General features: G+C 41.7%; 2 protein-coding genes across 2 annotated transcripts; one reads left to right on the forward strand and one right to left on the reverse strand.

The window, feature by feature from the left end:
- The first annotated feature begins 151 nt into the window (after positions 1–151).
- On the forward strand, positions 152–1660 carry ppp1r17 (protein phosphatase 1 regulatory subunit 17). The gene is made up of 4 exons (XM_034109194.2): positions 152–246; positions 892–982; positions 1132–1290; positions 1445–1660. Exons 2-4 carry the CDS (start codon positions 913–915, stop codon positions 1513–1515), a joined length of 300 nt encoding a protein of 99 aa, XP_033965085.1. The 5' UTR covers positions 152–246; positions 892–912; the 3' UTR covers positions 1516–1660.
- Positions 1661–2115: 455 nt separating this feature from the next.
- pde1ca (phosphodiesterase 1C, calmodulin-dependent a) lies at positions 2116–14835 on the reverse strand. Its single transcript, XM_034108772.1, has 17 exons — positions 14751–14835; positions 12700–12753; positions 12444–12597; positions 11244–11357; positions 10241–10423; positions 9957–10023; positions 9724–9840; positions 9470–9610; positions 9241–9341; positions 6403–6531; positions 6135–6236; positions 4883–5003; positions 4581–4662; positions 4371–4491; positions 3854–4029; positions 3420–3668; positions 2116–3073 (listed from the first exon to the last, which is right to left on the reverse strand). Exons 1-17 carry the CDS (start codon positions 14833–14835, stop codon positions 2913–2915), a joined length of 2157 nt encoding a protein of 718 aa, XP_033964663.1. The 3' UTR covers positions 2116–2912.
- Between the last annotated feature and the right edge of the window lie 1382 nt (positions 14836–16217).

Below are 16217 nucleotides of genomic sequence, written 5' to 3' on the forward strand. Positions count from 1 at the left end.
ATATCGTCAAGAAGGAGGTGCGACAGAGGGTTTACTAACAACCCTTTTCTATCGAGTACAATGAGAGGGTGTGTTCAGGTCAGCTTTCTTAAAAGGAGCTAATTAGACTCGTATTGATATTCAGCAGCTCTTCGGGGGGGGGGGGGGTAGATAGGGTAGATAACGGGATCAGCAGCTGCTCCTCCTCCTCCAAGCTTCATAACCCTCTCTGCTCTGCTCCGAGTGTGTGACACTGCTGAGACCGAGGTAAGAACACACTTTGATTCCTTATTCATCACGGCTGCTTTGATTTGGTCTGAAACGGTTTCAAAGCTTTCGTTTCATTTTCGCAGCCATATTTGCACCCAATCGGGGATCTACTTTATTTTGTATTTATTGTTTTCACATGTGCCATACTGGCTGTCTTTGTTGATCATTTAGAGAATCAAAAAAGATGGCATCTGCTTACTTGACAAATGTGTTAAAAGACACCGGTTTGGACGGTTTAAAGTGTAAAGAAGAGTACAAGCGAGAGAAGACGTTGTGATGGACAAAGAACTGATGTTGGACTGTCGTCATTTTATCAACGCTTGAGTTCATGCAGTATTATCTAAAGTAAAGCAGATGTGTCGATGAGGCGATGAGGCAAACACACACACACACACACACACACACACACACACACACACACACACACACACACACACACACACACACACACACACACACACACACACACACACACACACACACACACACACACACACACACACACACACACACACACACACACACACACACACACACACACACACACACAGTTGAAGTGCTTTATCCTTTGTTAGTGTCATAAGGTCCTCTCATGAATAATGGATTGTGGATGATCGTGCGTGTGTTATGTGATACGTGTAGAAAGCCCCGAGGGCCTCAGAGATGACGACTGGCTGTGTGAGGTCGACCCTGGAGCCTGAACATCGACTGACGACACAGGAGAGCAAACACTGTGAGCACAGAGCTAAATGACACAAAGGACACAAATAATTGAAACATTAAATCATAATTCGAGCTCTTTTTGTCCAATTCTCAAGGAATAAAATCCCCAGATTGTTTTTAATTGACATTGATTTTTTTACCTGAATGATATGTTCTCAGACAAGTCGGCGCTGGAGAGCCTGGTGGGCAGGAAGTCAGAGATGAAGGGCGATGAAGAGGAGGGGAAGGCTCCCTGCTCAGAGGACCAGGAGGACGTCCAGAAGAAGAAACCTCGCAGGAAAGACACACCCGTCCTCAACTCTCCTCCACGTATACCAGGTCAGCACACTAGCACAATATGAGTCCAGGCTTGTGACTGACAGCTCCTTTCTCCTCAGATATGCCCTGTTGTCTCAGAGAAGAAGCCTCTCCAACCAAACATCTGTGAAGTGTGTTTTGTTTGTTAGCTCACAACCTGTCTTCCTTTCTTCAGGAGTGAGACAGCTGAAGGCGGAGAAGCAGATGGTGCACTTGGAGGACGAGGAGAAGGACTTCAAGGATTAAAGCCTGGCTTTCACCTCTATTTTCTTGTCAATAAATGTTTACAGTCTTATTAAATGTTGCCTTGGCCTTAAGATTTGTTTGTTTTTTACATTTTCCGGCACCAGAAGACCAGGACAATTTCAAAAAGTGCTATCTTCCCCCCTCTTAAATGGCTTTTATCACCTAACTGGAAGATACCACCTGCGTTGACGGGGGTAGCTAAACGGAGCAGACATCCGAATCACACAAACATAATAAATGTACCATTAATACAAAATCTGTAGATTATTGTTAATCTATCTCTGGGCAGCCATCAATAGCAACCAGCACACCAATGATATCTCATCATTTACTTCAAAGCTGTGTCCTCCATCTTCCTTCATGTTAAAAGTACCCGGACTTAATGAGACGCACCTGTTTGCGCTTTGCTTGAAAACGGAAATGTATAAAACAACCGAAACAGTGTATGTCTTTAAAACCACATTAATTGATAATGCATCAAGTAAACTAAAAGCAGTCAAACAACATGTTCCTTTTGGGGAAGAGTGTCTAGTTACAAGGTAAGAAGACACCCTTTTTCACAATTTGAATTTAATTGAAAAGTCACAATGAGGAAGCAAACATGTGTGGTGTAAAGTCATATGAAGATCTTTACAATTGTATTTAAAGACATATCAAGAGTGGTCGGTTTGGTTCCGGTGCAAGAAGTACATTTCCCGAAGCCCTGTATTGAAGTAAAAATAATAATATTTGCCTTTGCCCCTACAGTACTTGATTACATGTACTCTGTAGTACACCACTGCAGCTCAACACTTGAGAGAAAACTCAGATTTTAATCTCACTCTTAATTTAAAAATATTTTTTGACTATCAGTTTTTTTTATATAAATAAATGTGCAGCATTTAAAGTATAATACTTACCACTCCTGTCCTCAGGTATGGCTTATGTCTCACTCTTTGACTACTCACTGGTAATACTCTGATAAAAGTTAAATGAGATTGTTTGAGACAATTCAGCAGTGCCTAAAAATAAACTGAGACTGAGTTAAATTACATTAAAGAACACATTCATTTCTCCAGCGGGACAACAGAGGGAGAGAAGGGAAAGCCTAATAAAAAACGTCTTTAAATGATCAAACATAGAAATAATGATTAAGGATAATAGGAAATTAAAATGTATTCAGCAAAAGTCATAGTTTGAAGGAGCATTTTCCAAAAAAAGTGCTAAGTCCAAAAAAATTAGGAGCTGTAAGTAATTAAGTTGAGAGACATCTAAAAGAGGGTGGGGTTAATACATCATCAACACATCAACAATGACCTATACAAGATTAAAACTCAAGGCTATATGCAAATATTAACAAAGACCCATCATCATGTGGTAATATCTCCCGATGTGACATCACGCTGATGCACTTTGAGTCACTTTCGGCGCCGCAGGGAGATACGCTGCAGTCTGCGGGCTTTCCCCCGGGCATCAATGGGCCGCATCTCCGTGACCTTTGACCTGACCAGCCGGTAGGAGCTGGCAGTGTAGCTCGGTCTCTTGCAGTAATGGATCAGACGACACTCAAGCTGAGGCACTGCAGAGACAGCAACATGAGTTAGCAAGGAAGCACGCTCCAGACTTTGAGCTGTGTGTTTTTAACAACTTCTTGCAACATCTGCAGCTTTTAAAAGTCTACAAAACCTCAGAGAATAGCCCATGTATCTTGGTTGACTCACATTTGTGTGTATTATTTGAATATGACAATAAAGAATTTATATAAAAAGAAACTGTAATTATACTCCACAAGTAACAACCCTGCATATAAATCTGACTTTAGTAACAGACTACAGAAGTATTATCAACAATATGTACTTGTATATGAAACCTTAATAGTGCAGGGAAGTCATGTTCTGTGTGAAAGCTAGTAGTCGCGTGTGTACCATTGTTCTGCTGCTTCTCCGTGTGGCCTTCAGGTTTCTTCCTGTGTGTGCTCTGAGTTCCTGCACCTGAGTGGTTGTCTCCTCCCTCCTCTTTAGGTGTTGTCTCCCCCTGCTGTCTCTCCCCCTGCCCCCCCACATCTGTCTTCCTCTCTTCCTGTCCTGTGTTGGGACTCGACTGTTTCTCCTCTTCTGTGTCTTTCTCCAGCTGGCCGCCCTCCTCTCCCTCCTTCTTGGTCTTTTCTTTCAGATCTACACACACATACACCATTTAGAAATGAATACAAGCATCGAGGAATTGATTGATTGATATTACTTGCAATACATAAACAGATATCAATGTGTACTCAGTTCTGCCGTTGTCTAGTATACAGTTTAAATAGCCATTATTGAAACATATATTGGAGTAACAGATATTAAAAGATAATTGTAGATACCTTTGGCTGCCTGGGCCTTCCACGTCTCCCTGTTTTGCTGAATCTCCTGGTTCCACGTGACCTTGAAGCTCTTGAAGTCCACGGTGGTCAGAGAGCAGCTTCCCTCTGAGCCCGTGCTCTTCACACTGGACTTCACACTGGACTGCTTTCCATCGCTGCAGACGATACTCTGGTCACTGTGGACAGAGGAAACAGGCATGGGCACACACAAAGAATCAGCCATGCACATAACACAACGTGTAAGAGATCATGACTGTGGTGCTAATATTACAATATGTACCAACCTTACAGTAAGTGTTTGAGGGAGACAGAAATATCTTATCATTCCTAGTCTAATGGCCCGACACTGACATCTAGTGTCCAAAATGTGTCTGACGTCAATGTTAAAGCAATATAATCGTTTTTTTTTAATTACATCTAAAGTGTGAAAGCATTTTTTTCAGGATAGTGTCAGTCTTATCGAACAACGTCAGTGCAAGGAGTGTCACTCAGAAAATGAGGGTCTTTTGTGTGTCACCTAGAGTGTCTTAATCCGTTCAACTCAGAGCGAGATGCTTCCTCGATAAGCGGTGACACAATCCTCTCGATCATTTCTGCCAGCACGGTGAAAGTCGGCTCCACGATGAAGTCGATGAATCCTGCAGGAAACAGAAGCCAAATCAACATTCATAGAATCAGGAACTCATTAGGATGCTTCTGTATGTGTAGTGTTATTTATACACCTTACCAATCTGGGACTGGGCCACCAACGTGGATTTGCGGTCACAGAGAGGAGAGAAAGGTAGACCCAGCTCTGCTTCTTTATCACCCTGAAAACAAATCCAGAAACATCAACAACACATCACTATTTTGGAAGTAACCTTTAGTGTCCTGTGTTGTGTCATTGTATGTCCTGTTACGTTGACTCAATGGAAGCAACTCTTACTGAATATGTGTTGTTGATGCTGGCGGCCTTTGTTAGCCCATTTAAAATGTTAGTCCATTTAAAATGCTAAATTAAGCTAAATGTGGGTGTCAGTCGGTGGGTACCTGTCTGAAGAACTCCTCCAGCAGGGATGTGGTCCAGCGGTGATGGAGGTCCCAGCGTTTGGCGGGGTGGCTGATATCCGCAGTGTGCAGCAGCAGAGATAAGGCCTTCGGTTTGTCTATCCTGCAAATACAGTCAGTCAGTCAGTTCTATAAATGAACGGACAAGCTGCTGTGCAATATCTAAAGACAAGTACTTGATTGTGTGGCTGATGTTAAGCACGTAGCTTGATGAAGTTCTGCCTGGCTCTTGACGTTTTGGTAAAGTCATAATGGCGCAAGAGGACAAGGCAGGGGATTACTAGAATCAGTAGAATCTGGAGACCACTTAGATTTCACGGCAGTGATGCTAGCACAGCTGAAAACCTGCCCCTCTGAACTGCTATGAATGATCACATCGAATGAGTCACAAAAATCGTCAGCCAACAAGTCCTGGCCTGTGTCGGTGTCTCTTGAGGTGAGGTGTGAAAACTCTCCTCTGATGCTGTCCAGGTACATTTTAATTGCTTTTGTCAGGTTGTGTGGTTTAGTTCAAATGAAATTATATTACAAAATGGTGATACAATATTACATAAATACACCAACAAACATCCATTATAACAATTACATAGTAATTATGAACAGTTGAATTCGTACTATGTTACATTTAAATCATAGACTGTATATGATTTAGACATATAATCCAGGTTTGGCCAAAGAATATTTTTTCTCAGGCATGGGGAATTACTCAACGAGAGCAGTGTTTCTCAAACTTTCTCAAACCAAGGACCACTTAACCAATAAAAAAACACTCGCGGACCACCTAACTCCACAAATATCCAAAATCACATCGTTTTTCTAGAACAGATTACAAATTGCCTGAAAGTGGTACAAACAAGTGGCAATATGTGTGATGAAGGTGTTGCGCTGGGCTATATCATGCAATTGGAAATGAAACTTAAGCTCGCTCCATTGCGGAGATATTCCTGTGAGAGTGCGGAAAACTTAAATTCCTTTATTTATTTCAAATGTGAAATTTTACCAATATACTCACGGGACACACTTTGAGAAGCACTGAAGTAGAGTAAAAATCATAATTCAACTATAGTACCACTTCAACAATGATATTCACTTGCTACAGCACAACACCGCTATAGTCACAAGTAGTTATAATGGTGTTAAACCCATGTTGTGATAGTGTCAGCATCCCCACTAAGGTGTTTAAACCTTATTTAATGTCACCAAATCTGACTCCCCATAATGCAACGGTACTCACGTCTCCGGCTGCTGCAGGAAGCTCTTCATGGCTTTGATCTGCTGGAAGTGGCAGGACATGTCTGTGGCCAAAACCATCTCCACTACCAGCGTCCGCAGCTCTCTGGAGGATCGGATGAAAGGAAAACATCACAACAGCAACTGGATGGAAAGCCAAACAATACCTTGAATTGTGTTTGCTAGTTCTCCATGACACGACATAAGACTCTTTACACTTATGATGAAACACCTTAAATTATGGCACATCACCCTCAGGTCTTATTTCTCACCTCCAGTCGTCTTTGGAAAGATTAGTGAAGATGTTCATATCGTCTCCGGACTGCAGGAGTCGATAGGCGGCGCTGACGTGGTAGTTCTCCAGGACAGCTCGGTCATTGTACAACATAGCTGTGTCCGACCTGCAGAGCCCACACAGTTACTTACTGAAAAATGACCAGAGATGGCAAAAGTACACACATCCTTTACTCAAGTAGAAGTACAGATACTCGTGTTTAAAAATACGCTGGTAAAAGTAGAAGTACTGACTAAACTTCTTTGCAAAAGTAAAAAAGTATGGGCTTTGAAATGTACTTCAGTAAAAAGTACCCATAACTAGCAACTGCTTTAAAGAGTACCTGACCTCCCTTTATATTAATAGAACAATAATGTCATTGTTAGCTAATGAATGTTTCCGTGCTGAACAACGGCAACATGACAACGTTTCCATTGGTCCCTCTTCTTTAGAGAAGACCAGGAAGTGATGGATACACGGATCGTGTTCAAATCAATAGGCACGCCGTGACTCTAAAGAATAATGATCACGCACCAAACACACATTCAGACTAAAGGAACCAGCTGTTTGGGAAATGAGAGAAGTAGAAAGTACAGGTATTTGAGTTCAACATGTGAGAAGTAGAAAGTACAGGTATTTGAGTTCAACATGTAAGAAGTAGAAAGTACAGGTATTTGAGTTCAACATGTAAGAAGTAGAAAGTACAGGTATTTGTGTTCAACATGTAAGAAGTAGAAAGTACAGGTATTTGAGTTCAACATGTGAGAAGTAGAAAGTACAGGTATTTGTGTTCAACATGTGAGAAGTAGAAAGTACAGGTATTTGTGTTCAACATGTAAGAAGTAGAAAGTACAGGTATTTGGGTTCAACATGTGAGAAGTAGAAAGTACAGGTATTTGTGTTCAACATGTAAGAAGTAGAAAGTACAGGTATTTGGGTTCAACATGTGAGAAGTAGAAAGTACAGGTATTTGAATTCAACATGTAAGAAGTAGAAAGTACAGGTATTTGAGTTCAACATGTAAGAAGTAGAAAGTACAGGTATTTGTGTTCAACATGTGAGAAGTAGAAAGTACAGGTATTTGTGTTCAACATGTAAGAAGTAGAAAGTACAGGTATTTGTGTTCAACATGTGAGAAGTAGAAAGTACAGGTATTTGAGTTCAACATGTAAGAAGTAGAAAGTACAGGTATTTGTGTTCAACATGTGAGAAGTAGAAAGTACAGGTATTTGTGTTCAACATGTAAGAAGTAGAAAGTACAGGTATTTGGGTTCAACATGTAAGAAGTAGAAAGTACAGGTATTTGTGTTCAACATGTAAGAAGTAGAAAGTACAGGTATTTGTGTTCAACATGTAAGAAGTAGAAAGTACAGGTATTTGTGTTCAACATGTAAGAAGTAGAAAGTACAGGTATTTGTGTTCAACATGTAAGAAGTAGAAAGTACAGGTATTTGGGTTCAACATGTGAGAAGTAGAAAGTACAGGTATTTGAGTTCAACATGTAAGAAGTAGAAAGTACAGGTATTTGTGTTCAAAATGTAAGAAGTAGAAAGTACAGGTATTTTAGTTCAACATGTAAGAAGTAGAACGTTCATGTATTTGGGTTCAACATGTAAGAAGTAGAAAGTACAGGTATTTGAGTTCAACATGTAAGAAGTAGAAAGTACAGGTATTTGAGTTCAACATGTGAGAAGTAGAAAGTACAGGTATTTGTGTTCAAAATGTAAGAAGTAGAAAGTACAGGTATTTTAGTTCAACATGTAAGAAGTAGAACGTTCATGTATTTGGGTTCAACATGTAAGAAGTAGAAAGTACAGGTATTTGAGTTCAACATGTGAGAAGTAGAAAGTACAGGTATTTGTGTTCAACATGTGAGAAGTAGAAAGTACAGGTATTTGTGTTCAACATGTAAGAAGTAGAAAGTACAGGTATTTCTGTTCAAAATGTGAGAAGTAGAAAGTACAGGTATTTGAGTTCAACATGTAAGAAGTAGAAAGTACAGGTATTTGAGTTCAACATGTAAGAAGTAGAAAGTACAGGTATTTCTGTTCAAAATGTGAGAAGTAGAAAGTACAGGTATTTGGGTTCAACATGTGAGAAGTAGAAAGTACAGGTATTTGAGTTCAACATGTAAGAAGTAGAAAGTACAGGTATTTGTGTTCAAAATGTAAGAAGTAGAAAGTACAGGTATTTTAGTTCAACATGTAAGAAGTAGAACGTTCATGTATTAGTTCAACATGTAAGAAGTAGAACGTTCATGTATTTGGGTTCAACATGTAAGAAGTAGAAAGTACAGGTATTTGTGTTCAACATGTAAGAAGTAGAAAGTACAGGTATTTCTGTTCAAAATGTGAGAAGTAGAAAGTACAGGTATTTGAGTTCAACATGTAAGAAGTAGAAAGTACAGGTATTTGTGTTCAACATGTAAGAAGTAGAAAGTACAGGTATTTCTGTTCAAAATGTGAGAAGTAGAAAGTACAGATATTTGAGTTCAACATGTAAGAAGTAGAAAGTACAGGTATTTGAGTTCAACATGTAAGAAGTAGAAAGTACAGGTATTTGAGTTCAACATGTAAGAAGTAGAAAGTACAGGTATTTCTGTTCAACATGTAAGAAGTAGAAAGTACAGGTATTTGGGTTCAACATGTGAGAAGTAGAAAGTACAGGTATTTGGGTTCAAACTGTAAGAAGTAAAAGTAAAAAGTAATCAGAAAAATAAGTAGTGGAGTAAGTACTGATACCAGATAAATGTACTTGTTAAGTACACTAACAAAGTATTTGTACTCCACTACTTCCCTCCTCTGCCAGAGACACAAATGATGCGGGGGGAAGTTACCTGGTCTGAATATGGAAGTTATTGGTGGTCCCTGTGTGCTCAAAGTCATGGATGGCTGCTGCAAAAATGATGGCGAAGATCTCCAACTCAGTTAACCAGTGCTGAGAGAGAGAAACAGAGATTAGAGATGATATACTTTCTCAAGTGACGGAGGGAAGGACTTTTTGTTTTGAGTATTGAAAAGCTCTCTCTGCATTCCGTTCTTTAAAAAGTTTGCATCAACACTTACCACCATGCCGGTCTTGAGCAGCAGGTAGTGGATGGTCTGTGTTACATCAGCTGCATGCATCAGGTTGTGGTAAGGATTCTTGTATTTGCTGTAGCCCATCTCCAACGAGTCCACGAACGACATGAGGGCTGGAATAGGGACCTGCAAGAGAGGAGACGCAACAATTCACCACGACATTTGAACCACGTGAGTAAATAAACTAGACCGATCACACGGAATCACCGATCTGTAGAATCTTAACTGTGCATTCATACCTTGAAACGATTGATCAGGTCGTATCTGGTGAGCAGCTCGTAGAAGACAAACTTCAGAGCGTGGTCTCCACTCGCCTCGTTCAGCGCAAACACATCGAAGGACCACATGTCCACGTGCTGGAGCAGATACACAAACAAGTTTATTTAACATTTAGGTTAATGTTGTCCTTCACCTGCACAATCTATGACCATCCTTTCAGCATAAACAAAAACATACATGAACTCATGAATACCTTGATCACAGTGATGACGTTTGAGGGATAACTAAGACCAGCCAAGTTGGAGGTTCGTCGGTACATCCTGCCACACAGATATGACACATCGTCAAACACACTGACTAGTTGGTATTACTTCTTCTTTTGGTTCTGTTTTATTCAAACGAATGATTTCCTATCTCTTAAACATCCAAATATGATTTAGAATTGGCAAAATAGATAAACCAAAATGCCTCCAATACCAAAATCCTGTCTCGTGTTCTATTCCCAGAGGAATTATAATAGAAGTAAACCAATCAGACCTCTCCACAAAGATGCCAGCCTGCACTGCGTGGACGATGCTTCTGAAGCGCGGCTTGTCTTCGTTGCGGCGCAGCATCAGGCCTCTCTGCCGGGTGAAGGTGGAGGCCAGCCAGTCCCGGACCTCTGAAGGCACCGTGTCCGACTGGATGTCACTCAGCTCGTCCTCCAGGTCCACAATCCGCCTGCGGGGAGACACACAAAGGCAATGACTCATGCAATGTACAACTATTTGCAAGTTACTTAAAAAGCTATCATTTGACTTGATGATTTATCTCACTTTTTCTGCAGAGTGAAATTCAAAGCTGACTTCCATCGATTCAACTTTCTCTTCGTATGTAGACAAATGGTAACTGCTATACAATAGGCACATTTGTAATTAATGCAGCAATAACCTGAGATTTAGGATTCAAAGTTGAGCTCACAGTATGTTTGGAGTCTAAGTGGTTAGTGTTGCTGGGCAACTGACACAGAAAGACTTGTTTTGTACCTTTTTCAACAGTGTGAAGGATGTTGTTTTTGTACACCTTACAACTTCCATGGCCCCTCTGAACTTTGCCTAAAAGTACTTTAAATCATCCTGGAGTCATGAGTTATATTAATACTGAAAGGCTGAGCTGCTTGGATCTCGATGGTTTGTGTTAAAAGGTCTTGATATCTCCTCATCTAAGACAACATATATTGGGTTATCATTATTATAGTAAATTATAGTAAATACATACAGAATATACTCTTCTGAAAAGGACCATAGAGCATAACGACTACTTGGGTACTTTAGGTGCTCATATTTCTTTCGGGGCTTTACTTGTAATAAATAATTTGTACATAGTTTATTTTGCTGCATTTACTTACATAATGAAGGTAAACAGTCAGAATACTCCTTCCCAAACTGCTGAAAAGTCTAAGTTTCGACCAATCATAATCAGTCTTAGCGACATTCAAGAGAAGTATCTCAAAATGAAGTACTTTGTTTGACACAGTTAATGTTTTCGTTTGGTTTCTTGCCTTGTTTCTTCAATGTAAAGCGATTCTAGGACTGAGGCAGCGTTCTCCAGGTTCTTCTTCAGGTCGGGCACAGAAGCCTCCCCCCTCTCCAGCTGCTTCACGAGACATCTCAACCTGCAACACACGCCGTCACACCATCAGCAACACACCTTTATATAAGCAATGCCACATGCTTTACCTTCAGTTCCTAAAACCAGAAACCTTTCACGATAATCCGTTTTACCATAACATCGCTGAATACACTCTTCTGTTCTCCCTTCTGAAACAGCCATTGTTTTCACTCTTAAATTAAAAGGCCTTTAAAATGGTAATATCTCCTTTAGGAACTCATTTCTAAAATGCATCTCGAGGCCACTTCTCACAAATAATTTAAACATATTTGTCGAGAGACTTAAATCTTGAGTGGTTTTTATGATAAAACAGTTATTATTTTGTCAAAGTTAATTTCACCACAAAGCAAAACACAGAACTGCTTTACAACTCCATGATATGCCAGTTGTAACATGCTGACCCAAACGGAAATCTCTCTGTGTGTGTGTGTGTGTGTGTGTGTGTGTGTGTGTGTGTGTGTGTGTGTGTGTGTGTGTGTGTGTGTGTGTGTGTGTGTGTGTGTGTGTGTGTGTGTGTGTGTGTGTGTGTGTGTGTGTGTGTGTGTGTGTGTGTGTGTGTGTGTGTGTGTGTGTGTGTGTGTGTGTGTGTGTGTGGCCTAGCATTACTATACTTGTGGGGACCTACATCTGTTTACATAGTCACGTGTGGGGACTCGCCTCCCTTATGGGGACAAAATGGAGGTCCCCATAAGGGGAAACATTAATTTTAGGGTGAAGACTTGGTTAGGGGTTAGGGTTAAGGTTAAGGTTAAGGGTTAGGGTAAGGTTAAGGGTAAGGCATGTGTTGGTTCTGGTTAAGGTTAGGATAAGTCTCCAGGAAATGCATGTAAGTCAATGTAATGTCCCCTGAAGTGATGTATACATTGTGTGTGTGTGTGTGTGTGTGTGTGTGTGTGTGTGTGTGTGTGTGTGTGTGTGTGTGTGTGTGTGTGTGTGTGTGTGTGTGTGTGTGTGTGTGTGTGTGTGTGTGTGTGTGTGTGTGTGTGTGTGTGTGTGTGTGTGTGTGTGTGTGTGTGTGTGTGTGTGTGTGTGTGTGTGTGTGTGTGTGTGTGTGTGTGTGTGTGTGTGTGTGTGTGTGTGTGTGTGAGACCTGATAGCAGTCCTCTCCATGGCGTCGGCAGAGTCAGGGCCAGGCAGCTCGTCGGCCAGGATCTCCTCGGAGCTGCGCGGGTCGATCCCGATCCCTTTGGGTTCAGTGGAGCCGGCTTTGACAGCAGTGCAGAGTGCATTCTGGGAGCGTGAGCCTGAACAGTTTTCATACAATCACTGATAATATATCTACAAATATATTACACAATCCAGGACCATAACTTGAAATAGAAAGGGGGCATCTTTGGTGAACTCACGTGCAAAGCGAGCCAGTGGATGGCGGGTGTTTTTTTCCGATCCCTCGTTAGCAACTGGAAAGATAAGAGATATTCTTTCATTTTAAATTCTCATTTGTTCTTTAAGTATGGTGTTTAAAGACCACAGCAACAACGAATTAAGTCATTAAAATACGCATATGCATAATAAAAATACGGTGTAAGTAAACAAACAACAATACGTAATAACAGGATAAATATAGAATGATCCAGGAGGACACCTGCCACTCCAACCAGAAAGGGCAAATATAGCAGGATGTGTGTGTGTGTGTGTGTGTGTGTGTGTGTGTGTGTGTGTGTGTGTGTGTGTGTGTGTGTGTGTGTGTGTGTGTGTGTGTGTGTGTGTGTGTGTGTGTGTGTGTGTGTGTGTGTGTGTGTGTGTGTGTGTGTGTGTGTGTGTGTGTGTGTGTGTGTGTGTGTGTGTGTGTGTGTGTGTGTGTGTGTGTGTCAAGTGATTGGGGAGGATGAGTGTATGGCTGGAATCAGGCAGAAAAGGAGGGAATACAGCACATCCACTCCATTAGTGATAATGGCTCCCTGAGCTCTGCACCCTAACAACTGACTGCACACACACACACACACACACACACACACACACACACACACACACACACACACACACACACACACACACACACACACACACACACACACACACACACACACACACACACACACACACACACACACACACACACCCACACACACACACACACACACACACACACACACACACACACACACACACACACACACACACACACACACACACACACACACACACACACACACACACACACACACACACACTTATTAGCACCAGTCAAAGTGACGTCACATTTATGTCATCTCTTCTGGTTCCCATGGAGACAGCAGTCAGTAAACACAGACACACTGTAAAATGACATGGGCTTCACAATTATATTTTTTTGTATTATATTATCTTCAAGCGATGTAATGTGTAGACACTGTTTTCATATCGTGTGCCCGAAGTATCTCAAACAACTGCAGATCACGCTTGGATGTGTAATTTCACTCTTTTCCGCCCAATTGAAAAGTGTTTGATAACATTCATTGTCCAACTTCCTGTCCATGGCCAGATACTGTGCTGCATGCAGTCTGACTGCAGCCTGAACAACACCTGGTGCACAAGCTCTTTGACTACAACGTTATGCAACTAGCCGAGCACTACCTGACACGTGAATGATTATTGCTTTTCTGCGCATACAACCCTGGACCACGGCTGTAAAGAGGCCACTAAGTCTACTGCGAGACAGTCACTGAAGGGACACCTGGAAAGATAACAAAAAACGAGGAGCATTGATGAGTTTAACACTGAGGATGGGTTCAGTTGGATGCAGTTTGGTGAGCGTTCTCCTTTGGGCTGCTTTGAGCATGGGCTCTGTCATGTGGGAGCAGGAAAGGGCCAAACACTAACTATGTACACAGTTGGTGAAACACTTTAGTCTTAAATATAAATGTAAACTGGAGGATTACGATTTTATTTTGATTAGAAATAAGGAGCCAAAGCAGTAGAGGATGTACACCATTGAATCCACACAAAGGACTCTAAAGGGCCTCACGGGCTGATTCACAAGTAACTGTATATTCATACAACATCAAATTAAAAGAGGTCATGTTATGGATAAGGATAAAGTAGAAATATTAGTGATTTTGTTAAAGCTGTCGGTACAAAAGAATATCTCTTTCTCTTGAGTGACATGCGACATACAAAGAAAATTGCACTGAGAGTGAGCACCTGCAATACCATAAGCATCACCACCTGTTCAGACACACACACACACACACACACACACACACACCCACACACCCACACACCCACACACACACACACACACACACACACACACACACACACACACACACACACACACACACACACACACACACACACACACACACACACACACACACACACACACACACACACACACACACACACACACACACACACACACACACACACACACACACACACACACACACACACACACACACACACAGTCTCTTACCGATGGTGAAGCTGAATCCATCGATGCTGAAAGTGGCACTCCGGCACTTTTTGATGCCCTGTTTTTTAGATGTTGGTTGTGTCATGGTGGCTCTCGGTGTGTGCCGCTCTGCTCTCTCGGTGGCCGTGTGTTCAGAGGACGCTTCCCAGGAGAGGCTGAACAGGAGGCTGTTCCCTCTGCTGGCTGTAACCCTGGCAGTGCTCGTAGTCCCGCTGGAGGCTGACGGTGCTGCAGAGCCGTGAGCTGCTGTGTTCAGGTGGAATGCTGGCCTCCTCCGCCCCTCCTCCTCCCTGCTCTTCATCTCTCAAGGCCACTGTGATCCTGCAACAGCACCTACAATGGCAACTCTCTCCAGTTTCTCTCTTTAATACATGTATTGGTGCATTTCCTGTAGAACACTTCTAATATGGCCTGCATTTTGTTGTACATTTTATCTCGTGAACACTGGATCTCGTGCAGAACAACTTGTACAGACGTGTTCCTTTGTGCCATGTAGGAACTATGAAAGAGAGTGTGTGGCCATGACATTTTTTTTCTCACACTCAGAATAAGGTACAAAGGAATCCTCGAGTATCCCTGACCTATTGTACAATCATTTACAGATGGTTTGCTTTTATCTACAGGGGGAAAACATTCATTTCACAAGAAATCCTAATGCTGTCATCTGAATACAACTCACCATTGTATCGTCGTCGTCATGGCTGCCAGATTACTGGGAGATGTTATGTCTGTTATCGGCATATTTCGGCACAACCCTGAACTCTGCATCGCCTCAAGTCTGCCATTTTGTTAAATGAGGTGTTCCTGTACTCCAAGACAGATGTAAGATGGACACAATAGCCAAAGTGTCAATGTAATTTAAAATTCACAATTGTTGTGAGGCACCAGCTTTAAAATGAGGTTGTCAGAGTTCAACATGTTGTTGAAAGTCATGCAGATGTTTCAGTAGTGTACACATGTATTGAGCAAACGTACTGAACACATCCTCAACAAGCTGATTGGAGGAAGTGAAGATCATGTTACTCTTGTCGGGGATGATTGATTCCAGGAAAAGAAAAACAGTTTGCCTGATTGAGTCCCGATAAAGGACTGACGGTCATTGTAGCCTTCAGCAGGGTCAAGTCATAGAAGACCACACCGTTAAACGAGAGCAGGGACATCTGATAGGGCTGGGAAGAATATGAGAGGCCTCAGAAGCGTGGACGTTAGAAGAGGAGTGCAGCCCTTATGAGGGTTAATAAAGGATGCAATCTTATTATGTTTCAGTAGAGCTATAAGTCCTTAGAACTGACTTGATAACAGTGTGCTTGGGTAGTTGTTAAAAAGTCGACTGATGGAGGAAAAAGACACTGGATGGATATATGATATTGTACGCTTTCTGTCAGTGCTCAGCCGTGAGTGAAACACAGCAGACTGTTCAGAGCCGACAGGGTGGAGGAGCTGTGATCACTCCGCGTCATCATTACT

Source organism: Pseudochaenichthys georgianus, chromosome 20, assembly GCF_902827115.2.
Source record: "Pseudochaenichthys georgianus chromosome 20, fPseGeo1.2, whole genome shotgun sequence".
Taxonomy (NCBI): Eukaryota; Metazoa; Chordata; class Actinopteri; order Perciformes; family Channichthyidae; genus Pseudochaenichthys; species Pseudochaenichthys georgianus.